Source organism: Aquarana catesbeiana, linkage group LG01 (assembly GCF_042186555.1).
Source record: "Aquarana catesbeiana isolate 2022-GZ linkage group LG01, ASM4218655v1, whole genome shotgun sequence".
Taxonomy (NCBI): Eukaryota; Metazoa; Chordata; class Amphibia; order Anura; family Ranidae; genus Aquarana; species Aquarana catesbeiana.
The window spans coordinates 251567176-251594974 of record NC_133324.1 but is presented as its reverse complement, the minus strand read 5'-3'; the positions used below and the strand labels follow the sequence as shown (position 1 = coordinate 251594974).

General features: G+C 42.8%; 1 protein-coding gene across 1 annotated transcript in view; it reads right to left on the bottom strand.

Moving 5' to 3' along the window:
• Positions 1-27799, bottom strand: part of TMEM132B (transmembrane protein 132B) — an 857592-nt gene that overhangs the window by 24867 nt on the left and 804926 nt on the right. The window contains exon 6 of the mRNA XM_073627958.1: positions 24175-24380. Within this exon, the coding sequence (XP_073484059.1) occupies positions 24175-24380 (206 nt within the window). The remainder of the gene's footprint in view (positions 1-24174; positions 24381-27799) is intronic.

Below are 27799 nucleotides of genomic sequence, written 5' to 3'. Positions count from 1 at the left end.
GAAGTGTCTAACAAATGCAGGGAGTGAGACAAAGTGGGGCAGAGGATTGCCTTCCGATGCTTAGGAGAAATTCACATCAGAAGATCAACGGAAGAGGGGTACAGGCCTTTTCCTACAAGGCTATCCATTCAGGTCGATTGTACTGTTTTTTATATTTATATGTACAACACAGAAAAAAACCTTTTGCCCAAGGGACTTTTAAACAGTCACATCTCAGACAGTAAATGTAAAAATATGAATTTTTTTTTTTTTATTATCATACATTTAAAAACATATGTACCATAATAATAAAGAAGACATAAACAATGAACATGAATGGTGCTGCAGTTCATATGAAAAAATTAGATATGCGGGACCTGAAAGCACCATACAGATACCCCAATCGATCTAGAACTGCTGCACAAATGAACTCTAGGCATTTTGTGAAGTAATTCTCGCTTCCTCAGGAGAGTCACGGGTAGGTATAGGTAGTGCCAAATGCTGGACAACTCTCGGCGGAAAGGTAATCCGGTTGTATAAAGAAGGCACGCTTGTGTGTAGCAATATATATGGTAACATACAGAGGGTCTCCCCCAGGCGTGTCCAGAAGTCAACTCTTTTTCCCCATGGGAGCTGTGAAGGCGCGGGGAGATGGTAACAACCTGGTGTGTTCACAGATCTGACATCCTGGTGGTCGATGTAAATGCAACCAAGGGAAAGAAAAATCGCCACACACTCTTAGGGGAAGAAAGACCAAAACAGGACAGCCAAGTTCTGTACTGCTGGAAGCATGCTGTACCATTCCGGCGAGAGCTGACCAGCATTTGGCACTACCCATACCTACCTGTGCCTCTCCTGAGGAAGCGAGAATTACTTCGCGAAATGCGTAGAGTTCATTCGCAGTAGTGCAGTTGCTACTACTTTTCTGGTGGTGTACACAATACAGTACACCTATAGTTGTTATTACACTTCTGTTAGTGTACACTGTACCGTGCACCCCTAGTGCAGTTGCTACTACTTTTCTGGTGGTGTACACAGTACACAATACATACAGTACACCCATAGTTGTTATTACACTTCTTTTGGTGTACACAGTACCGTGCACCCGTAGTGCAGTTGCTAGTGCAACTACTTTTCAGGTGGTGTACACAGTACACAATACATACAGTGTACCCATAGTTGTTATTAAACTTCTGTTGGTGCACACAGTACCGTGCACCCCTAGTGCAGTTGCTACTACTTTTTTGGCAGTGTACATAATACATACAGTGCACCCATAGTTGTTATTACACTTCTGTTGGTGTTCACAGTACTGTGTACCCATAATGCAGTTGCTACTACTTTTCTGGTGGTGTACACAGTACACAATACATACAGTGCACCCATCATTGTTATTAAACTTCTGTTTTTGTACGCAGTACCGTGCACTCCTAGTGCAGTTGTTACTACTTTCCTGGTGGTGTACACAATACAACAATACATACGGTGCACCCATAGTTGTTATTACACTTCTGTTGGTGTACACAGTACCGTGCACCCCAAGTGCAGTTGCTATTACTTTTCTGGTGGTGTACACAGTACACAATACATACAGTACACCCATAGTTGTTATTACACTTTTTTTGGTGTACACAGTACCGTGCACCCCTAGTACACTTGCTACTACGCTCACAGGCCACTAAAAGAGGGCAAGCAGGCTCTGTGTCAACAGTCGACAGTGCTGGTCATGGACACGGTGCATCCTCAGCATGTGGCTGTGGGGCACGCTTGTCCTTTTTTTCTGCAGCTTGCCGTGTTATTGAGCCACAACATGCAGAAATGTTGGTGGAATGGATAGCAAAGCCCTCCTCATCCTCCTGATCCTCTGTCACCCAGGCTCAGAGTAGTTTGCCTGCCAATGCAGCTGCCAAAACAGCCTATTCCATCGGTTCCATGTCAACAGTCACTCCTTCCCTAGCCCCACCATCATGCACGGAGGAGTCCCCCGAACTATTCGACCACAATATTGGGTACATGCTGCAGGAGGATGCGCAGTGATTTGAAGGCTCCGATGATGGTACCCAGGTTTAGGAAGGGAGTAGCGTGAGCCTAGAGAGAGGGGGTGACCAAGAAGGCCAAGAAACTGGCAGTCATGTTCCCAGAGCTGCAGCATACTGCCAAGTTTGCTCCAGTGACGAGGAGGGAGGGGATGATGAGGTCACTGTCTCTACTTGGGTGCCTGATAGAAGAGGGGAGGAGGCACATCTCCAACGAGGCAGGATACCCTCCAGGGGCAGCTTAGAGGCAGCCACCATATTGCATCACAACGCAGAGCTAAGCAGGTGCAGGGCGCTGCTGATTCCCCACATATTTTCTTTTGTGGGGTGGGCCTTTTTTGACACATGTGCAGCAGATCGCACCGTTGCTGTTTGCAACATATGTCTGAAGCGTATCAAGCGTGGCCATAACAACAGCCGCTTGGGCACCACATGCTTGACCAGACATATGATGACCTCCCATGCAGTCCATTGGCAGCAGCACTTAAAAGACCGACATCAAAGAACAAGGCGGACCTTATCTTGCTCCTCATCAGCTGGGATATCCAACCCCACTATACCTCCAGTCCTCTCAGAAACCTGCACTGAAAGGAATGAAGGTATAGAAATAGGTGTCCCAAGTACTTGCAGCCAATCTGCTAGCGGTACACCAAAATCCGATTTCAGCAGGAAAATTTCCCTACCCCAGTTGCTAAACCATCTAAAGAAATTCGGTCCCAGCCATCCGCATGCTCAGCATCTGAATGTTAGCTTGGCCAAATTGCTAGCACTGCAACTTCTGCCTTTTCAGCTGGTAGACTCTGCCCCCTTTCGTTAATTTGTGGAATGTGCGGTACCTCAGTGGCAGGTTCCCAAATGCCATTTAATTTCATGCAAGGCCATTTTGGCTCTCTACCAGCAAGTGGAAGGCAATCTCTTGGCCTCGTTGGACAGGGAGGTCAGCAGTAGGGTGCATATTACTGCTGATTCATGGTCCAGCAGGCATGGACAGACACATTACCTTTCTTTCACGGCACACCGGGTAACTCTACTGGCAGCTGGGAAGAATGCAGGACAGGGTTCAGTATTGTTGGAGCTTGTTCCTCCACCACGCCGCCAAAATGCTAGTGGTAATTCTGCCACAGCTCTCTTCTCCACACCCTCCTCTTCTTCTTCCTCTATGGCCTCTTCCTCTGCAGATTTCTCCTCTGAACCAGCGGTGCTCCATAGGCGTTCAAGGGGCTACGCAAGCACTCAGGCGAAAAGATGCCATGCGGTGCTTGAGTTGGTCTGCTTAGGGGACACTGGGGCAGAGATTCTGGCAGCTCTGCAGGGGCAGGCTCAGAGGTGGTTGATGTCACGCCAGCTTCAGCCAGGAATGCTTGTATGTGACAATGGCACCAACCTCCTCTCCGCCCTCCGACAGGGACACTTGACGCATGTTCCCTGTTTGGCTCACTTCCTGAATTTGGTGGTGCAGTGGTTCTTGAGCAGATACCCTGGCTTACAGGATCTCCTGAGGCAGGCCAGGAAAGTCTGTGGTCATTTCCGCCGGTCATATAATGCCGGTGCTGGGCTGGCTGACATTCAAAGAGAATGCAACCTGCCCAAGAACCGCCTCATTTGTGACATGCTCACCAGGTGGAACTCAATGTTGGCAATGCTGCAGCGGCTGCACACGCAGCAGAGGGCCATCAATGAGTACCTGTGTGAGTATGGCACCAGGACAGGGTCAGGGGGGCTTGGCTTTTTTTTGCCACGCTAGTGGCTACTGATCAAGGATGCATGCACTGTCCTGTCACCATTTGAGGAGGCCACGAGGATGGTGAGCAGTGACAGTGCATGCATCGGTGATATTGTCCTCCTTGTCTTCCTGTTGGAGCACATGCTTCGTGGAATAATGGACAGGGCACTTGAGGCAGAACAGCGGGAGGAAGAGGAGGACTTCCTTACCTCTCAAGGCCCCCTTTATCCAGATACTAGTATTCCTGCAGGCCCGACAATCACAGAAGAAGAAAAAGAGGAGGAGGAGGAGGATTGTGTCAGCATGGAGGTGGAGGATAACACTCAGCATCAGCAGCAGTCTTCAAGGGATCGTTCGCAGTCTCCAGAAACCCATGCAGTTGTACGTGGCTGGGAGGAGGTGGTTGAGGATCATATGATCCTTAGTGACCCAGAGGACTCAGGATCGAATGCCTCTGCAAACTTACGCTGCATGACCTCCCTGATCCTGCACAGCTTGCTAAAGGACCCTAGGGTTCATGGTATCAAGGAGAGGGATCATTACTGGCTGGCAACCCTTCTTGATCCACATTACAAGGGTAAGGTTGCAGAACTTATCCAGCCTTTGCAGAGGGAGCAGAGGATGAAACATCTTCGGGAGGCCTTGCAGAAAGGTTTGTGCAATGCGTTTCCAGAGCCTGGGAGGTTACAGTTTCTTGGTGCTGGACAACATGTTGCTAAGGCTTCGTTCAATCACAGAAAGAGCGGTGGAGAAGGTGGCCGGCTGACCGATGCCTTCAGACAATTCTTCAGTTCTCATCGCCCAGGTCTGAACGGTTCCAGCAACCATCACCAGCATCTGTATCAGACTTGGAGAGCTTTCCAACAGAACATCCACTGGGTTACTGGGTCTTGAGGATGGACCACTGGCCAGAGCTTGCTCAATATGCAATTGAGCTACTGGCCTGTCCTGCATCCAGCGTTGTTTCTGAACACACATTCAGTGCTGCTGGAGGCTTTGTAACTGATCACAGAGTGCGCCTGTCCACAGACTCTGTTGATCGGCTCACATTCTTAAAAATGAATCAGTCTTGGATCACCAGCTACCAAGCACCTGATGCTGATGTAACTGATTGATTTTTCTATGGATGTGGGATCCCTTAAAGACTGCATATGCTGAGTGACTATCCTATTATGATGAGTGACTATCCTATTCCTCCTCAATCTTCATTAGGGATGAGCTTCGAGTTCAAGTCGAACCCATGTTTGACTCGAACATCCCACGTTCGACCGTTCGTCGAATTGCGAACGATATTGGCCGTTCTCGCCAAATTCTAATGGCGCGTCACGGCCCATAATTCACTGCAGCATCGCAGTGCATTGCTGGCTGATGATTGGCCAAGCATGCACTATGACCCGCATGCTTGGCCAATCACAGCGCCGTCTGTACAGAGAGCCGTAATTGGCCAAAGCCAGGGTGGCTTTGGCCAATTATGGCTCAGGGGGTTTAGTACATGCCCCACACTATATAAGGCCGCCTACACATCAGCCCTGTGTAGTGTGTTCGAGAGAGAGAGAGAGAGAGAGAGACAGTGTCATTTGATTTAAGTTAGATAGATACACAATACAGTGTATTGTGTATATATATATATGCATCCTAGGAGTTGTATATATATATATATATATATATATATATATATATATATATATATACTGTATTCAGTTTAGCTAGATCCGTTCCTGTTATTCTCTTCCTACTGACAGGCAGGCAGAAGAAAATTGCTGGTGTTCTTCTGATCCTATTAGTCCTATTAGCTACAGTATTTACAGTTAGTGTAGTGTGTCCTCTGCACAGTGTGCCGATTACACAGGAAGAGGACGAGGAGGAGGAGGAAGAGGAGGATTGTGTCAGCATGGACATGGAGCATCAGCAGCAGTCTTCAAGGGATCATTTACAGTCCAAAGAAACCCATGGACTTGTACGTGGCTGGGAGGAGGTGGCTTGCGGATCATGTCGTCCTTAGTGACCCAGAGGACTCTGGACAGAATGCCTCAGCAAACCTACGCTGCATGGCCTCCCTGATCCTGCAAAGCCTGCGGAAGGATCCTCATATTCGTGGTATCAAGGGGAGGGATGATTACTGGCTGGCAACCCTCCTTGATCCATGTTACAAGGGTAAAGTTGCGGACCTTATCTTGCCGACGCAGAGGGAGCAGAGGATAAAACATCTTCCGGAGGCCTTGCAGAAAGGTTTGTGCAACACGTTTCCAGAGCCTGGGTGGTTACAATTTCCTGGTCCTCCTGCACAACGTGTTGCTGAGGCTTCGGTCAGTCACAGAAGGAGCAGTGGAGAAGTCCGCAGCCCCAAGGTCTGATCGGTTCCAGCAACCATCGCCAGCGTCTGATTCACATCGTGCAGGATTACCTAGGGGCAAGATCAGACTTGGACACCTTTCCCACCCTTTCCCAATCCTCTGGGTTACTGGGTCTTGAGGATGGATCACTGGCCAGAGCTTGCACAGTATGCAATTGAGCTACTGACCTGTCCTGCATCCAGTGTTTAATGTGAGATCCCTTCAAGACTGCCTATGCTGATGCTGAGTGACTATCCTGTTATGCTGAGTCACAATCCTCTTCCTCCTCAATTTTCATGCTGATAGCTTGTAAGAACATTTTTGGTTCTGGGCACTGCCACCAGTGCCCAAGGCCCAATTTTTTTGTTTAACAGGAGGGTATTATTACAATTTTTGATGCAATACTTTGCAGCAAGGCTCATTCCTGCGCTCCAACTATAGTATCTGTGAGGAGTTGCAATGTTGTGGCACCAGCACCAGTGCCCAAGGCCCAATTTTTCAGCCCCTGTTTAACTGGGGCATATTATTACAATTTTTGATGCAATACTTTGCAGCAGGGCTCATTCCTGTGCTCCAACTAGAGCAGTGGTTCTCAACTCCTGTCCTTGGGACCCACTAACAGGCCAGGTTTGCAAGATAACTGAAATACATCACAGGTGATATCATTTGCTGCTCAGTGATTGCAGTATTTTAGTCTGCATCTCCCCAAGGTAATACTTAAATTCTGGCCTGTTAGTGGGTCCTGAGGACCGGAGTTGAGAACCACTGAACTAGAGTATCTGTGAGGAGTTGCAGTGTTGTGGCACCAGCACCAGTGCCCAAATTTTCAGCCCCTGTTTAACAAGGACGTATAATTACAATTTTTGATGCAATACTTTGCAGCAGGGCTCATTCCTGCGCTCTAACTATAGCATCTGTGAGGGGTTGCAGTGTTGTGGCACCAGTGCCTAAGGCCCAATTTTTCTGCCCCTGTTCAACAGGGACATGTAATTACAATTCTTGATATAATATTTCACAGCAGGGCCCGTTCCAGCTCCCACCAAGAGTAACTGTGAGGACTTACAGTGTTGTGGCAACACCACCACCATCAAAGGCCCAATTTTTCTGCCCCTGTTAAACAGGTGCATGTAAATAAAATTCTTGATATAAAATTTCACAGCAGGGCCCGTTCCAGCACCCAGCAAGAGTAACTGTGAGGACTTACAGTGTTGTGGCACCAGCACCACCACCACCAAAGGCCCAATTTTTCTACCTCTGTTCAACAATGGCATATAATTACAATTCTTGATCTAATATTTCACAGCATGGCCCATTCCTGCGCCCACCAAGAGTAACTGTGAGGGCTTACAGTGTTGTGGCAACACCAACACCTAAGGCCCCAATTTCTGCAGAGTATTTAGGGCAGGCCCCTACTTTCAAACATCCAACTTACAAACGACTCCTACTTGCAAACAGAAGGAGACAACAGGAAGTGAGATGAAATCTACCCCTAGGAATGGAAATTCTCTCCTGTAAGAGTTAATATGGGAAAAATGTGTCTCCTCTTCACTGATGCTTTATCACCAATCCTTGTTTCACTAAAAACCCCAAATTTTCAAAAAACATTTGTCATTGGGACAGAAAGTGAGGTGAAATCTTCTGAAGAGGTGCACAGACAGCAAAACAAATGTTACAGGGGTGATAACTCTTACCTATGTTTTACAAAAAGCTTAAAAATAGATTTTTGGCTGGAGCTACATTTTATCCGCTTGCCGCCCACTGGCTGTCATATAACGGCCAGGCGGTGCGGCTCTCATTCTGGGAGGGCGTCATATGACGCCCTCACCTTCCCTACCCACCAGGGGGCGCACCGGCGGCAATCGCGCACACCCGCCGTGTCACTGGGCACCCGATGCGTAAACACACAGATCCACATCCTGTCAGAGAGGAGAGGAGACCGATGTGTGTTCTCAGTATAGAGCAACACCGATCGGTCTCCTCTCCTTGTGAGTCCCCTCCCCCTTCAGTTAGAAACATTCCCTAGGAACACAGTTAACCCCTCGATCACCCCCTAGTGTTAACCCCTTCCCTGCCAGTCACATGTATACAGTAATCAGTGCATTTTTATAGCACGGATCGCTGTATAAATGTGAATGGTCCCAAAAATGTCTTAAAAGTGTCCAATGTGTCCGCCGCAATATTGCAGTCACAATAAAAATCGCAGATCGCCGCTATTACTAGTAAAAAAAAATAAATTAAAAAAATGCTATAAATCTATCCCTTATTTTGTAGACGCTATAACTTTTGCTCAAACCAATCAATATTCACTTACTGCGATTTTTTTTTACCAAAAATATGTAGAAGAATACATATCGGCCTAAACTGAGGAAAAAATTAGTTTAAAAAAAAAATTGGATATTTATTATAGCAAAAAGTAAAAAGTATTGTGTTTTTTTCCTTGTCAAAAGAAGTTTATTGAGTATACAATGTTATAAAGATACATAAAGTAAGTTTACAAGGATCTATAAAGTAAGCTTATTGTTTTACAGTAGGGTTTATATAGGTAAATATCATGAAATTTCAAATATTAAACATTGGGTTCACGTAAACCTAAATTAAAGATATATATCATTTCCTTAGTTACTTTTGTAGGTATTTAAATGATTTATACCTACTATACATATTGTTTACAAGTAGAGTGTATATAGGTCAAATAAATTCTGATAATGAGCTTTAATCGTAAGGTGGAGAAAAGGAAAGAGAAAGAAGAAAAAGGGTTGAAAGGTAGAGGTATGGTCCACAAGGTTGTCCCGCTCGTCAGTTTATTATTCTTTTTAGTTCTCTTTGAAGCCTTAGAATGGGTGTCTCTGTAAGTCATTTAATCTGTTACCATGGCAACAGGGCAGAGTCATTGAAGTTTGACAGGAACTGTTGTTTTATCCAAGGATGCCAAAGTTTTTCAAATTTTGGAATTTGATTTTGATCGATGGCTACCATCTTAGCATGGGACATTGTATTATTCATTCTGTGAATTGTTTCTGCTAGTACCAATGTAGGAGATTTCCATGCCTTGGCCACTGTTTGTTTTGCAGAAGTTGGATCATAAGTTTGAATTGAGAGAGTGTTAACCATTCCGGTTTTAGATTAAGTAAAGTTAAATATGGATCTGGTTATATTATTTTTTTAAATATTTTAGATGCAATCACGAAGACTTCCTTCCAGAAGGTTTGGATTACTGGGCACGTCCACCATATGTGTAAATATGTGCCTATTTCTGGGCATCCTCGAAAACAAAGAGCTGAGGTATTAGGTGAATATTTTGCCACTCTAGCGGGTACAAGGTACCAGCGAGTTAGGACTTTATAATTTGTCTCCAGTGCTAAGATGTTGGGTGAAGATGACTTAGATGTGAGCCATATGTTAGACCAGTCCGTGTCTTCTAAAGTTCGTCCCAGGTCCTCCTCCCACCTCTGAACGTAAGAGGGTCTATTAAGATTTGCTACTCCATATAATTGATTATAAAGTGATGAAATTGTACCTTTAGCAAATGGATCTTTTGTACAGATTGATTCAAAAATGGATAATTGGGATAATGGTGTATCCCCCTTTAGGAATGGTGTATAGAAATTTTTGATTTGGAGATATCTAAATATCTCAGAGTTTGGTAGATCATATTTTTCTCTAAGCGATGGGAATTAAAGGAATGATTTAGATGCTATGAAGTCATTTAGTGTCTGAATGCCTGATGTTGTCCAAGCTTTAAAAAAATTTGGGTAGATCCATGCCGGATAAAAGGCCGGATTTCTGATAAAAGAAAGGAGAGGATTGTGTGGAGATTGTAACTGATATTTGGTTTTTAGTTTATCCCAGAGAGATAAGAAGTGTTTAGTTATGGGATTATGAATTTTAAAGCGGTCTTTAGGATCAAGCCATAATAAATTTGATATTAATAGAGGGTCATTTTCTGAAGCTTCTATAAATACCCATAATGGGATTTCCTGTTTTGCATGGTATTTGGACAGACTGGCCAAATGTGCTGCTCTGTAGTAGTTAGTAAAATTAGGGTATCCCAGGCCTCCTTTATTTTTGGGAAGATGTAGTGTGTGTATAGGTATACGTGGTTTAGAAGAGCCCCATATAAACGAAGTTGCTCTTTTTTGTACTATTCTCAAAAAATAGGAAGGAATTGGAATAGGGAGGACTCTGAATAGATAAAGCAATTTGGGTAGAATAGTCATTTTGATTGCATTAATCTTCCCTATCCAGGATAAAGGAAGTTGCGACCATTGTTTTATTAGATTTGTGATCTGTCTTAATACAGGAGGATAATTGGTTGAGAATAAGTCAGAATGAGATGCTGTTAAATGAATTCCAAGATATGGGATTGATTTTTCTGCCCATGTGAATGGGAGTGCAGCCCTAGCCGGGTTCATTTCCATGTTTGTGAGTGAAATATTAAGCACTAGGCATTTCTTAGGATTAATCATAAGGCCGGATAGGGCTGCAAATCCATCAAGAGCTGGTATTAAGTTAGGACCAGAGACCTGTGGTGATGATAGAAAAAGTAATATATCGTCTGCAAATATACATAATTTGTGTGTAATACCTCCTACTTCAATGCCAGTTATAGTTTGGTTTGTTCTGATGTATTGGGTCATGGGTTCGAGTATAAGGGCAAATAATAAGGGAGATAATGGGCAACCCTGTCGGGTACCTCTTTCGATATTAAAGGCTTCAGATTTGTATCCAGCATATTTTATATAGGCTTTGGGTTTATTATATAATGCTTTGATCCATGTTAAAAAGTGGGGTCCAAAACCCCATTTTTGTAATGAATATTGCATATATTGCCAGGATACTGTGTCAAATGCCCTCTTAATATCGAGAGATAGAAAACATAAAGGGATTTTCCGTTTTTTAGCAATATGTGCCAATAACACTGCCCTGCGTATATTATCGCCTGCCTGTCTATTTGGCATGAAGCCTACTTGATCTCTATGTATTAATTTTCCTATAATGCTATTGAGGCGTTTTGCTATTATTTTTGCTAATAATTTAATATCAAGGTTTAACAGAGAGATAGGCCGATAATTCACACAGGAAGTATCATCAGAAAGGGGTTTTGGGATCATACAAACAATTGCCATTAGTGTTTCTTGCCGAAAAGAATGTCCATCTAGAAGTTTGTTAAAAGTTTCAGTGAGAATGGGAGAGAGTATTTCTGAGAATGTTTTACAGTATAAAGCCGAGTAGCCGTCTGGGCCTGGTCTTTTGTTAAGTTTTAGGTCTTTTATGGCGTTAGCAACTTCATCTATAGTTATAGGCTCATCCAAACTGCTTTTTTGATTCTGAGATAACTCAGGTAAGGTTATTTTTGAGAAGAAGGATTCAGCCTCTGTAGGATTAAATTAATTGTTTGTCTTGTATAAAGTTGCGAGATGTGAGTGAAATTTATGGACTATTTTAACTGGATTACAAGTGTAAACATTTTTTGATAATTTCAAACGTATTGGTTTGAAAGATTTGTTAGTTGAATTTAATGCCCGAGCCAAATATGTACCTGGTTTGTTTGTATTCATGTAGAAATTGTGTTTGGAGCGTTTGAGGGATTTATCAACTGACTCAGTGAGAAATAGATCGTATTCCAATCTAGATTTTTCCAGATGAGATTTTGTACTCTGAGATGGATTATCTTGAAATGATATGTAGGCTGCATTAAAATTGAGTTCTAGTTTTTTTGCTAGATTTTTGCATTCCCGTTTAAATAGTGCCATTTGTCTTTGTATTGTACCACCCAAGACAGGCTTATGAGCTTCCCACAGTGTTATTGGGGAGATGTCTGTTGTATTATTAATTGATATGTATTCCTTTAAAGCTTGTTCAATGGCCATCTGATGTAGTGGGTGTTTGAGCATTATGTCCGGTATATACCAGTATTGTGTTTTTTTCAAACTTGTCCCTCTTCTTTTGTTTATAGCGCAAAAAATGAAAACCGCAGATGTGATCAAATACCACCAAAATAATGCTCTATTTGTGGGGAAAAACGAATAAAAATTTCATTTGGGTACAGTGTTGTATGACCGCGCAATTGTCATTCAAATTGTGACAGCGCTGAAAGCTGAAAAATGGCTTGGGCAGGAAGGGGGTGAAAATGCACTGTATTGAGATGGTTAAAAATGTACCAGTTCAAAATTATAAACAGATTCTTCTTAACAACAAACCTACAGTCCCTGTCTTGTTTGCACCTCCTATATTAGAGTATATAGGGCCTGGGGGCCCCACGCCTTAATATCCATACAAGACCCAAAGGGCCTGGTAATGGACTGGGGGGGTACCCATGCTGTTTTTCTCACTGATTTTCATCCATATTGCCGGGAGCCAACATTACATTAAAGCCGCAAGCAGTTATAAATGACTTTTATTTCTTTAAAAATGTCATTTTGTGCAGGGACTGCTCTAAGCACGGGAAACACGCGCCACTTTACAGGCATACTATAGACACCCCCCAGGTATGATATTTAAAGGAATATTTCACTTTTTTTTTACTTTAAGCATCATTAAAATCACTGCTCCTGAAAAAACGGCAGTTTTTAAAACTATTTTTTGCATTGATACATGTCCCCTGGGGCAGGACCCGGGTCCCCAAACCCTTTTTAGGGCAATAACTTGCATATTAGCCTTTAAAATTAGCACTTTTGATTTTGAACGTTCGAGTCCCATAGACTTTAATGGGGTTCTAAAGTTTGCGCAAACTTTCGGTCCGTTCGCAGGTTCTGGTGCTTACCGAACCAGGGGGTGTTCGGCTCATCCCTAATCTTCATGATGATAGCTTCTAGGAATATTTTTGGTTCAGGGCACCACCACCACTTCCTAAGGCCCAATTTTTCTGCCCCTATTTAACAGGGGCGTGTAATTACAATTTTTGATCTAATATTTCACAGCAGGGCCTGTTCCTGCTCTCAACAAAAGTATCTGTGAGGCTTTACAGTGTTTCACGATCGGAAATTCCGCCAGCAAAACTCTGGTGAGAGCTTTTTGTCGGAAAATGCGACCGTGTGTATGCTCCATCGGTCTTTTGCTGGCGGAATTCCAGCCAGCAAAAGATTGAGAGCATATTCTCTATTTTTCGTTTGGGAAAAGTTCCTATCCAAAAATGCGATCGTCTGTACAAATTCCAACGTTCAAAATTCCTACGCGTGCTCGAAAACAATTTGACGCATGCTCGGAAGCATTGAACTTCATTTTCTTGGCTCGTCGTAGTGTTGTACATCACCGCCTTCTTGACGGTCGAAAGTTAAGAGAACTTTTGTGTGACCGTGTGTATGTAGGCAAGCTTGAGCGGAATTCCGTTGGAAAAACCATCCAAGTTTTTTCCAACGGAAAATCCGCTTGTGTGTACGGGGCATTAGGCCCAATTTTTCTGCCCCTGTTTAACCGGGGGGCGCGTAATTACAATTTTTGATCTAATATTCCACAGCAGGGAATGTTCCTGCGCTCAACAAAAGTATCTGTGAGGCTTTACAGTGTTGTGCCACCACCGCCTAAGGCCCAATTTTTATGCCCCTGTTTAACAGGGGCACGTAATTACAATTCTTGATATAATATTTCACAGCAGGGCCCGTTTCAGTGCCCACCAAGAGTAACTGTGAGGGCTTACAGTGTTCTGTTATCACCAACACCTAAGGCCCAATTTTCTGCAGAGTGTATAGGGCAGGCCATATAGTATATACAGGCGGTCCCCTATTTTCAAACATCCGACTTACAAACGACTCCTACTTAGAAATGGAGGGAGACAGCAGGAAGTGAGAGGAAATCTACCCCTAGGAAGGGAAATTCTCTCCTGTAAAATTTAATATGGGAAAAAGGTGTCTCAACTGATGCTTTATCACCAATCCTTGTTTCCATAATAACCCAAAATTTTCTAAATCCAATTGTCATTGGGACAGAAAGTGAGGTGAAATCTTCTGAACAGGGGCACAGACAGCAAAACAAATGTTACAGGGGTGATGATAACCCTTCCCTAAGTTATCCAAAAAGCTTAAAAAAATAGATTTTTTGGCTGGAGCTACACTTACAAAATGTACCTGTTCCAAATTACAAACAGATTCAACTTAAGAACAAGCCTACAGTCCCCATCCACCGGGGACCGCCTGTATACTGCTGCTGTTCAGAGTACCCTGTTTTCCGAAAATAAGACCTAGCGTGATTGTCAGTGATGACTGGGCAGGACCCGGGATCCCAAACACTTTTTATGACAATAACTTGCATATTCCCTTTAAAATTAGCACTTTAGATTTTTCACTTTCGAGTACCATAGACTTTAACGGTGTTCGCACAAATTTTTTGACTGTTCGCATGTTCTGCCGCGAACCGAACCGGGGGGTGTTCGGCTCATCCCTAGTTGAAACACAGTCCTTAACTGAATCAGAAACAGCTGTATAGGAGGCTTAAACCAGGCAATGCGGAACACTGAAGATGCAGTGGTCAGCCAAGGAAACAATACAGCATGACACATCATGCTTAGATGTCCAGGAGTGCCATCAGCACAGAACTGGCAGAAACCAGTGAGGCCATGGTGCATCCATTTACTATTCAGAAAAGTCTGGCCAGAAGTGGTCTTCATGGAAGAATTGTAGCCAAAAAGTCATATCTCCGACCTTAGAAACAAGGCTAAGTGACTATGCATGAAAAAATAGAAGCTGGGGTGCAGAAAAATGAAAGCAGCTGCTCTGGATTGAGGAGTCAAAATTTTAAATATTTGGCTGTAGCAGGAGGCAGTTGTTCACCAAAGGGTTAGTCAGGATCAATGCTAAGAAATACAGGCAGATTAATTGTCCAACCTGCCATACCATCAGGGAGATGTGTGATTGGCCCCAAATGTATTCTGTAGCTTGACAATGACCCCAAACACAAACCAAAGTCATTAACAACTATCTTCAGCATAAAGAAAAACAAGGAGTCTTGGAAGTAATGGTTGATGATGGTTGATGATCTTAACAGTATTATTATTATTATTATTATTAATATTATACAGGATTTATATAGCGCCAACAGTTTACGCAGCGCTTTCCAATATAAAAGGGAGACAATACAGTTATAATACAATAAAATATAAGAGGATTAAGAGGGCCCTGCTCAGAAGAGCTTACAATCTAATAGGGTGGGACAGGTGGTACAAAAGGTTGTAACTGTGGGGAATGAGCTGATAGAAGTGGTAGGAGATTAGTTGGAGACGTGATAGGCTTTCCTGAAGAGATGAGTTTTCAGGGATCACCTGAAGGTAGCAAGAGTAGGGGATAGCTGGACATGTTGAGGTAGCGCTTTCCAGGAGATGGGAGAGGCTCTGGAGAAATCCTGGAGACGAGCATGGGAGGAGGAGACAAGAGAGCTTGAGAGCAGGAGGTCTTGAGAAGAGCGGAGAGGATGATTTGGGTGATATTTGGAGACAAGATTGGTGATGTAGCTCGGGGCAGAGTTGTGAATGGCTTTGTATGTTGTGGTTAGTATTTTGATTTTAATTTGCTGGGTGATTGGGAGCCAGTGTAGGGACTGGAGGAGAGGGTTATCAGACACTGAGCGGTTGGTAAGGTGTATAAGTCTGGCAGCAGCATTAATGATAGACTGAAGAGGGGCTAGCCTATGGAGAGGCAGGCCAATGAGAAGGGAGTTGCAATAGTCAAGGCGAGAGATAACAAGGGAGTAAATGAGGAGCTTGGTGGTTTCATTTGTTAAAAAGGGGCAAATTTTAGAGATGTTACAGAGGTGAATTCTAAAAACCTTTGACAACGATTGGATTTGAGGCTGAAATGACAAGTCAGAGTCTAGGATTACACCTAGTACCCTGGCATGAGGGGAGAAACTGATGGTTACATTGTTGATTTTGATGGAAAAGTCATGGAGGGGGGCACGGGCGGGGGGGAATATTAATAGCTCAGTTTTAGAGAGATTTAGTTTAAGGAAGTGGTGCGACATCCATGCTGATATGTCAGTTAGTAAGTTAGTAATGCGAGAGGAGACTGAAGGAGTGAGGCGAGGAGTAGACAGATAGATTTGGGTGTCATCAGCGTATAAGTGGTATTGGAAGCTGTGGGCGGTTATCAAGTGACCAAGGGAGGAGGTGTAGATAGAGAAGAGAAGGGGTCCAAGAACAGAGCCTTGGGGGACCCCCACAGAAAGGGGCAATGGAGAGGAGGAGACAGAGTTGTAGGTGACACTAAAGGAGCGCTGTGATAAATAGGCAGAGAACCAGGATAGAGCAGAATCTCGGAGGCCAAGGGAATGTAGTTTATTGAGAAGGAGAGGGTGGTCAACAGTATCAAAGGCCTCAGAGAGGTCAAGAAGTAGGAGTATTGTGTACTGGCTGTTGGTTTTAGCAGTTAGTAAATCGTTAGTGAGTTTTAGTAAAGCAGTTTCCATGGAGTGCTGCGAGCACATCGAGTCTGTCTGGGATTACATGAAGAGACAAAAGGATTTGAGGCAGACTACATCCACAGAAGATCTGTGTCGGTGATTAGTTGTTCAAGATGTTTGGAACAACCTACTGGCGGAGTTTCTTCAAAAACTGTGTGCAAGTATACTTGGATGTATTGATGCTGTTTTGAAGGCAAAAGGGTGAACACATCAAATATTGATTTGATTTGGATTTCTCCCCACTAACTTAGCAAAAGAAAAACCCAATACGTCTGATCCCATCACTCACTATCTGTGAATGACAGCTCCCAAGCCCCACCACTAAATGTGAACAAAGGGATGGAGTGTCATGTACCTGTATTAGGAGCTCAAGATGATGCATGAACCACTTTAACTACTTTTGTGAATGTTCTCCTAAATTTGCATTCCACACAAGTTGGATAGTCTGTGATATGGATGGACAGATTTGTAAACAATTAGGCAGCATACAGCAAAGCAGTGGCGGCTGGTGGGAGAGGGACGGGAATGTGGCGATCCCCCCCTGCAGGAGACAGATGGGAATGCGGCGATCCCCCCAATGGGAGATGGATGGGAATGTGGCGGCGATCAGGGGCCTCCTTACCTTAGGAGGGAGGCAGATCAGGCAGACATGGATCCGGGTTGCAGCTCCTCGCTCTGAGGCCATTGCTTCTCCTCCAGGCTGAACAGGAAGTGGGTCCTGACTGAGAACCGATCGGCTGGGAGTCCTAAGACTCCCTGGCCAATTGGGTCTCAGAAACTGCTTCCTGATTGGCTGGGAGGAGAATCAGGAAGACAATAGCGAATATTAATTTGTTAGTGTCACACAAGTGGGTGGGCTCGGGGGGCAGTGCCCTGCCCACCCTTTTTTGAAGGCAATTAGAGCCTCAGGCTCTAATCATGTGCTTAAAAAAAAACCATTGAAATACATGCGTCCGGCGCCCCGCATGCAGAGGGGCTGGATGCATGGATGGAGGGGTGGTGCCCGTGCTCCCCCTATGGATGGGCCGCTACTGCAGCAAAGGCACTTAACTGCTGATGTCACAGAGCCAGGCCAGGCTCTGCAAGGATCCCAACAATAATGACCAGCAGCTGGCTCAGCCTCTCAGCGTGCTGCTGAGAGGCTGAGCCAGCTGCTCCCACCCAATTCACAGCCAGGTGCTCCAGAGAGTGCTGGAGGTACAGAGCAGAGAGCGGGGACTGACAGTCATCACTCTCTGCTCAGTGAACACCAAGAACCCAGCAATCAGCAGTCATGTGTTCACTCTCAGTCTTAGTGCTAACAGGGGACAGCAGCAGCATTGGCCCCTTTGTTCTCTGTAAAGGTAGTAATACTATTGGGATTACATTTCTATGTTGGCTTACTGTACACAGCCACAAATTCCATGAAGCTATGTTTGCAAAGCAAGCCGTCCTGTACAATAAGAATTTTTTGTTTAGGGGATCGTTTTTATCCATTGGTTTTGTAGCATATGGCTGCCTGACATTTTAATATTGCTGTTAAAGTCTACTTAGTTATTCATGTTCTTGTCCCACAGAAATGTTATCCAGTACTTTAAAACCTATTTACAATGCATGTAGTGTGAAGTGTTTTACTATCGGTGATAAACCGTTTACAGTTACATAGTAGGTGAGGTTGAAAAAAGACACAAGTCCATCAAGTCCAACCTATGTGTGATTATGTGTCAGTATTACATTGTATATCCCTGTATGTTGCGGTCATTCAGGTGCTTATCTAATAGTTTCTAATAGTTTCTCTGAACTCGCCCTTGTAGCCAGTTTTCAATCCATGTACTCACCCTATGGTCCATGCCAACGGACCTTATTTTGTACAGTAAACGTTTATGGGGAACTGTGTCAAATGCTTTTGCAAAATCCAGATACACCACGTCTACGGGCCTTCCTTTATCTAGATGGCAACTCACCTCCTCATAGAAGGTTAGTAGATTGGTTTGGCAAGAACGATTCTTCATGAATCCATGCTGATTACTGCTAATGATACTGTTCCCATTACTAAAAGCTTGTATATAGTTCCTTATCATCCCCTCCAAGAGTTTACATACTATTGATGTTAGGCTAACTGGTCTGTAATTCCCAGGGATGTATTTTGGGCCCTTTTTAAATATTGGTGCTACATTGGCTTTTCTCCAGTCAGCTGGTACCATTCCAGTCAGTAGACTGTCTGTAAAAATTAGGAACAACGGTCTGGCAATCACTTGACTAAGTTCCCTAAGTACCCAAGCCATCTGGTCCCAGTGATTTATTAATGTTAAGTTTCTCAAGTCTAATTTTAATTCTGTCCTCTGTTAACCATGGAGGTGCTTCCTGTGTTGTGTCATGAGGATAAACACTGCAGTTTTGATTACTGAAGCCCCCCGATTCACTTGTGAAGACTGAGGAGAAGAATAAATTCAATACCTTCGCCATCTCCCCATCCTTTGTAACCAGATTTCCTTCCTCATTCTTTATGGGGCCAATATGGTCTGTCCTCCCTTTTTTACTGTTTACATACTTAAAGGATTTCTTGGGATTTTTTTTTGCTCTCCTCCTCTATGTGTCTTTCATGTTTTATCTTAGCCGTCCTAATTGCACCCTTACATTTCTTGTTGCATTCTTTATAAAGTCTGAATACTGATGATGATCCCTCAACCTTGCATTTTTTGAAGGCCTTCTCCTTTGCTTTTATATGCATTTTTACATTGGAGTTAAGCCATCCAGGACTTTTGGTCGCTCTTTTAAATGTATTACCCAATGGGATGCATTGGCTAATGCCCTTATTTAATATGCTCTTGAAGCAAACCCATCTCTCATCCGTGTTTTTTGTTCCTAATATTTTATCCCAATTTATGTCTTTTAGCAAGGTTTATAGTTTAGGGAAGTTGGCTCTTTTGAAATTCAGTGTCTTTATATTCCCTTTATGTTTCCTATTTGGGTGATTTATACTGAAACTAATTGACCTGTGATCGCTGTTTACAGTTGATGTTTTCCTGACACGCTTGCGTGTGCATACGAAGCTCTAGAAAATGGTATTTAAATTTTAGAGTGATAATCCCTATTTCCATTTTTAACATAGAAGCTATACTTTTCTCATATAAGGCAAAATAAGCCATGACTGCTTACAGTGTTTTTAGTTATATGAGCCTGTTACTTTATTGCACAGGATAAGCCGTCTTTAATGTTTGGACAGGCTAGCTGTTTGCACCACATGTCAACCATATAACTAAGCATAACTAGACAATTACCTGGGTGTTTTGTGTGTATGTATATTTGAAGCATGTACAGAGCCTACAGTCTTTACAAGTCTCATTTGTGTGTACTTTTACAAACAGGGACTCAGTACTGCCTGCCAGGATCTTGAGCAGATATGAGTTTGAGTGGCATGGCTAAGGGGTGTGAGAACTTGAATATTGACCTTTACACTATGTATAACATTCCTAACACTATTGCAAATAAAATACTTTTAGTGTGGTATATTTTATTAAACAATTATTTTTGCTGCATTTTGAGTGCTGCATCTTCTATAGGGATTATTGGCACTACATGCATGAAAAATACACAAATAATATACTGTTAGTATAAAGAGTAAAGCCTCGTACACACGATCAGATTTTCTGCAGACAAAGCCTTGTACTTTTGTCCAAAGGGCGTTGGCCAAAAACTTAACACGAATCTTAATTCTCCATTACGAACGCTAGTTTACAAGACTGACCGCTTCTGGCTCGTCCTTGCTTCCGAGCATGCATGTTTGTACTTTGGACTTTTGTCCAACGGACTTGTGTACACACGTTCGGAAAATCCAACAACAGACCGTTGTCCACGAAAAATTTTAAAGCCCGCCATCCAACATTTGTCTGGGTAGAAAGGGGAAGCAGCAAACTGAGCCCAACTCTGTGTCATTCTGCTCTCTCCTCCCATTAGCAGCTCCTTGCACTGCATCACAAATGAGATGCTCCATGTGCTGCTTCTCCTTCCCCCTCTCTGAGCAAGTAGCTGATACCAATTAAAATGTAACTTACATAGCTTGCAATTAAAACATAAATTTTAATATTTATTGGTAATTTCAGAGCTAAATTTGTTTTTTGTGTGTCTTTTACAGTGGTACAGAGTCAGCCAAAATGCCAAACTTATATTAATAACACAGGCGAAGCACTTTCTATGGATAACCATTTCATTTTTTAATATGTGTTTATTTGTGGCATAGAAAGCACAAAAGACAGATAATCACAGCCCAAAAAAAGACCCAAAAACATTAACATACAAATGGATAAACATAACTTAGAAAGGGGCACACAGTACCCATTATTGTATGACAAATTATGACCTAAACATGATTAGAGAAAAACAAGCACACATCCAATCACACATACATCCCGCCATACCCACATTGTAAGTTAAGAAACAGTAAGTATAGGACATTAGGAGATAACATTCAAAGTGGGCATGTCTGAATAAAATGTCATAGGGGACTTCTATCATAGACTCTAAATTTTGTGGAATTTCTTGGGACATGCTCCACCATCCTATATTATTTTCCATTTAGGTAGGTCAGCATTAATTAAATGAAAGAGTTGCTTTGGAGTAGGGGGACTGGAGATCTTCCAGCTGAGCAGAATGGGGTTTCTTGCTTGAAAGAATATTACAATCATTGCATTTTAGTGCACTAGTCCAATAATTTGCTATAATTTAATAGTCTGACGGCTCAAACTAGGTAAACTTTAGCAAAAAATACAGTAGTTTGAGGGAATGTCAAGTAAATGTGGAGGGGAAGATTACATCCATCCTTTTCTTTCATACAGTGACTGGCATAGTAAGATCTTTTCCTATTCAAGAACAGATGTTGCTGGATGTCAGAGAATGTTGTTTTCACTGGAGGATTTTGGGACAATTATCATAAATTTGGTTTAATACTGACAATACAGCTAAAGTTCACCAGATAACTTTATGTAAATCTAAAGTGAATAACAGTCAAGAACCCAATATGATCAAAATACACCTTAAAACAGTACCACATTTTGTCTTGTATTAGCCTCCATAGGCGTGCGCACAGGTTGTGCTGAAGGTGCCTGGGCACACCCTAATCACCCGTACGGTGCAGATTGCCCCTGCTTCCTACACCCCCCCCCCCCCCCCGTTTTCCCCTGCAGTGCTGCCAGCATCCCTCCTCTCCTTTCCCACCGGCTGCTGCAGAGGATTGGAATATGGGGGAAGGGGCCGGTAAATATTTAATTTCCTGGCCCCTTCCTGTTCTAAATGAACACAGTGAGTGATTTGTACTGATCATTCCTGGGGAATCTTGGTCTTCTGTCCCTTTCTCTGTGTCAAAAGTGAGACATCAGGAGACTGTTTAGACCTTATTGACACCAATCTCTGTTCTACTGACATCGTCCACTGCTCTGCTGATATACAAACCCTAATGCAACAGGCAGGGCATACCAATACTAGCCTCCTATAATCCCGTATTCATGAACTAATGGATTAAAGGACACAGCACGGTAAGCAAATCAGACCCCACTGCATTGCTCATTTATGTGAATTTAAAAAATGACTGATTCAAGGAGAATACAGAGAAGATCACAGCAGTAAACAGATATGTCTTCACTATATTATCATAGTCTTGACCAAACTGTATTACTTTAACTGCAGTAGAGAAAAGTAAATAGTCAAGGCATGGCTATGGTGTCTGGTAATGTATCAGAATTTGAAAACTGACTGAGCAGAATTACAAACAATGTATTTGATAAAGCAGTTCAAACATATGTATTTGATTTGTGTAATTAATTGTTTGCCTACACACACTTTAAGCCATTGCTTTATTTAATCAAAACACTAAGTTTAGCTACTGCCACTGGGTACTATAATATTTTTCTCCAAAGCATTCATCGCATATATCTGACTGTTACCTCCCCAGGTTGCAGCACTGCAGATACTCATTCAAGTTTCTGATTAGTCTTTGTAACACCACATCAGTTCTACAAGCTTACCTTCTGCGATTCATCACTTTGTGTGTTTCTTTCACTTTCTGGATTTATGTGTGTTATCATTGTTAGGTTTAATAGGATTAAAATGGATGTTATATTCACTGCATTTTGTAATAAGAAATGAAATGTTAATGAGCTGATGCTTGTCTTAATTGTAGTTCTGTGTAAAAATCTGACTTTATTATTTGCCACACATTTTGGTGTCTACAAAATCTTTGGTAGTAGAAATGTGATGAAAGATAGAATTGTATGCACAACAGACTCTGTGGTGGTCACAATTTAATGTTACGTCAAAACTAAATGCATGCACACATACTGTAATACTGTATATGTTTGAATTTACACAGGGGGGTTGTAAAGTCGGAAGGTTTTTATCGTAATGCATTCTATGCATTAAGATAAAAAGCCTTCTGTGTGCAGAAGTCCCCCTCAACACCCCAATACTTACCTGAGCCCCATCACTGTCCAGCGATGTCCAGCGATGTCCACGAGTGTCTCGGCCGTCCAGGACTCTCCCTCCTCTTTGGCTGAGACACAGCAGCTCAAGCAAATCAATCAAAGTCAGTTAGCCAATCAGAAGAGAGAGAGGTGGGGCCGAACCACAGCTCAGCATCTGAATGGACACATGGAGCTGCAGCTCAGCTTGGGTGTCCCCATAGCAAACTGCTTGCTGTGAGGCACTCAAAAGGAGGGAGGGACCAGGAGCACAGAAGAGGGAACCGAGAAGAAGAGGATTTGGGGTGCTCTGTGCAAATCAACTGCACAGAGCAGGTAATTATAACATGTTTGTTATTTTTACAGAAAAAAAGAGACTTTACAATCACTTTAAACTGAGCATATGATATAAATGCATAAGCAAAGGTTAAGCCAAATGTTGTAATAATTATTACCTTCAGAGATATGAGCAGTTGGTTATATTTTATTGGGAAAGAGGGAGGCAACAGCCCACAGACCAGAGCTTTGAGGAGAAAAGGGCAGTGTCAGAGACAGCCTGAATGTCTCTCCCTTTACACCCTAGACATAACTAGCTTTGCACTGCAAGGGGAGATTTTTTTCTAAAATTCTGGAGTTGCACTTTAAGCTCATTAATTATTATATAATAATTCATTAGTTTAACTTGTACAGCTATGAGTGTAAAAACTGAAAACAAACTTAGACTACAGTTGGGTTGATTTACTAAAACTGGAGAGTGCAAAATTTGGTGCAGCTGTGCAGTGTACCCAACCAGCTTCTAAGTTCAGCTTTTTCATTTAAGTTTTGACAAAACACCTGGAAGGTGATTGGTTTCTATGCAGAGCTGCACCAGATTTTGCACTCTGCAGTTTTAGAAAAATCACCCCGTTTATTAACATTTCCTGCAATTAGCTGCCACTAGGCAGCCCCATTGAAAGTAATAGGAGGCTCTTCCAGCTAATTGCGCCCCCTTGCATGCAATCGCTCATGCAGCGATTACATGCAAGTGATCGGCACTGGACACAGACAGTCTACACACTGGGTTGATCACTCACATGTAATCTCAGCAGAAGCAATTGCATGAAAGTGGGTGTCCTTAGTTGCTTTCAATAGGGCTGGCCACCTACAACTGATCACGGGAATCCCCCTCTTGGGTTCTCATATCTGACTGCCGAGTAGGTGCATTCACACGTGTGCACCCTATAATGTAAACGGATTATGTATTTTTTATGTATTTTGATCATTTTATTGGGGTGCACTCTTACCTTTTATTAACAGAGACTGGAATCCTCCAGCCTTTAATTTGGCTCAGCTCAGTGTCCGATATTTCTATTTGCAATGGAAGGCGTGGTGCCCACACTGTAACCTCCAGCTGAGTGGTGATGTGCTGGTATGTAAAGTTTACAATAGTATCCACTTTACTTTTCATTTCTTTGCCATTGACAAACACTGAATCACAATTGCCAGAAACCTGAAAGAAGAAAAGCATTCAGTTACTCAGATGCCACTGCATGAAAGTTATTTTTTAAAAGAATACTTCGACCTTGGAGGAAATATGAAATATAGGGCAATAAAAAGAAAACTAGATAATTTACATAGATGACTAGAATTAAGTCTGTATCCCTGACTACCAATGGGTGACTCTTTGCCATTATATGATTTATCAAAAAAGGTTACAGCAACATACAGCGGTAAATTCATAAGTAATATTAACAAGTATGTTTAGCAAATATGAATAAATAAATTATTTAGCTGTATACATACCGATTTAAAATAGGGGGACACACTATGTTTGTATCTATTGTTCAATTAAGGGCAAAATCCTTCATTATGGTAAATATTGTTTTTAGTAGAATATCCACTCTTTTGAATTCTTTTGCATATTACCATCCACATTTAAAAACAGCCTGACTGCCATTCACAATCATGGTCATGGAAGCTAAGCACGAGACAGTAATTACTGTCAATAAACATGGTCACTTGACTAATTAGTATTGTTAGAGAATTACCTTGTTATAAATATATGTATTTCCCTGCCCCATACTGTCAAGGAGCACAACAAGACAGATTGATCATACAGCATTTTATAGCAGCTAAATAAAGTATAACAGTCATAATTAGAGATGTTCGACTCGAACATCAGGTTTTCGCCCGTTCACCAAAGAGTGAACATTATGGGGCATTCACGGGAAATTCGAGTGCCCGCAGAACACCCCATAATGCACTGTGAGATTGCAGTGCATTGTTGTATGATGATTGGCCAAAGCATGCACCTGACCTGCATGCTTTTGCCAATTCCAACGCCCTCTGCTAAGAGAGCCATAATTGGCCAAAGGCAGGGTGCCTTTGGCCAATCATGGCTCAGGGGGACTAAGTCCAAGCCCCACACTATATAAGGCTGCCTACACGGCGGCCCTGTGTACTGTTGTTGGCGTGGAAATAGCTTGATTTAGATTAAGCAGGTAGGTTATTCAGTTAGTGGCAGTGTATTTGATATATATATATATATATATATATATATATATATATATATATATATATATATATATATATATATATATATACAGTCAGTCTAATATATATATATATATATATATATATATATATATATATATATATATATATATATATATATATATATATATATATATATATATATATATATATATATATATATATATATATATATATATATATACTCTGCATCCAGTGTAGCCTATATCTACAGTGCAATCCATGGTGTACTATTTCTAATATACTTCAGGCGGTGTATTAATATATATATATATATATATATATATATATATATACACACACACACAATACAGTGTAGCCGTAGTGCAGTTGCTATTACCTTTCTGGTGGTGCACACAGTACACAATACAGTGCAGCCATAGTGCAGTTGCTACTACTTTTCTGGTGGTGTACACAGTACACAATACAGTGCAGCCGTAGTACAGTTGCTACTACTTTTCTGGTGGTGTACACAGTACACAATACAGTGCAGCCATAGTGAGGTTTCTACTACTTTTCTGGTGCAGTACACAGTACACAATACAGTGCAGCCGTAGTGCAGTTGCTACTACTTTTCTGGTGCAGTACACAGGACACGATACAGCACAGCCTTAGTGCAGTTGCTACTACTGTTCTGGTGGTGTACACAGTAGACAATACAGTGCAACCATAGTGCAGTTGCTACTACCTTTCTGGTGGTGTACACAGTACAAAATATAGTGCAGCCGTACTACAGTTGCTACTACTGTTCTGGTGGTGTACACAGAACACAATATAGTGCAGCCGTAGTGCAGTTGCTACTACTTTTCTGGTGCAGTACACAGTACACAATACAGTGCAGCCTTAGTGCAGTTGTTACTACTTTTCTGGTGGGTTACACAGTACACAATAGAGTGCAGCCGTAGCGCAGTTGCTACTACTGTTCTGGTGGTGTACACAGTACACAATACAGTGCAACCATAGTGCAGTTGCTAATACTTTTCGAGTGCAGTACACAGTACACAATACAGTGCAGCCATAGTGCAATTGCTACTACTTTTCTAGTGCAGTACATAGGACACAATACAGTGCAGCCTTAGTGCAGTTGCTACTACTGTTCTGGTGGTGTACACAGTACACAATACAGTGCAACCGTAGTGCAGTTCCTACTACGTTTCTGGTGGTGTACACAGTACACAATATAGTGCAGACGTACTACAGTTGCTACTACTGTTCTGGTGGCGTACACAGAACACAATATAGTGCAGTCGTAGTGCAGTTGCTACTACTTTTCTGGTGCAGTACACAGTACACAATACAGTGCAGCCTTAGTGCAGTTTTTACTACTTTTCTGGTGGTGTACACAGTACACAATAGCGTGCAGCCGTAGTGCAGTTGCTACTACTTTTTGGGTGGTGTACACAGTACACAATACAGTGCAGCCACATTGCAGTTGCTACTACCTTTTTGGTGGTGTACACAGTACACAATATAGTGCAGCCATAGTACAGTTGCTACTACTGTTCTGGTGGTGTACACAGTACACAATACAGGTGCAGCCGTAGTGCAGTTGCTACTACCTTTTTGGTGGTGTACACAGTACACAATATAGTGCAGCCATAATACAGTTGCTACTACTGTTCTGGTGCTGTACACAGTACACAATACAGTGTAGTGTGGTGTGGAAAAACAAAATATACATCATGTCTGGAAGGCCACCAAGGAGAGGCAGACGCTCACAAGCCAATAAAAGAGGGCGAGCAGCCTCTGTGTCTACAGTCAACAGTGCTGGTTGTGGACATGGTGCATCCTCTGCAGGTGGCTGTGGGGCATGCTTGTCCTTTTTTTCTGCTGCTGGCCGTGTTATTGAGCCAGAACATGCAGAAGAGTTGGTGGGGTGGATAACAAAGCCGTCCTCATCCTCCTCATCCTCTGTCACCCAGGCTCAGAGTAGTTTGCCTTCCAATGCAGCTGCCAAAGCGGCCTATTCCACCGGCTCCTTGTCCATAGTCACTTCTTCCGTAGCCCCACCATCCGTAGCCCCACCATCATGCACGGAGGAGTCCCCTGAACTATTCGACCACAGTGTTGGGTACATGCTGCTGGAGGATGTGCAGCGATTGGAAGGCTCTGATGTTAGTTGCCAGGTTGAGGAAGGGAGTAACATGAGCCTAGAGAGAGGGGGTGCCCAAGAAGGACAAGAAACTGGCAGTCATGTTCCCCCAGCTGCAGCATACTGCCAAGTTTGCTCCAGTGATGAGGAGGGAGGGGATGATGAGGTCACTGACTCTACTTGAGTGCCTGATAGAGGAGGAGGAGGAGGAGGAGGAGGAGGAGGAGGAGAAAGAGTTCCTTGGTGTGGGCCTTCTTTGACACATGTGCAGCAGATCGCACCGT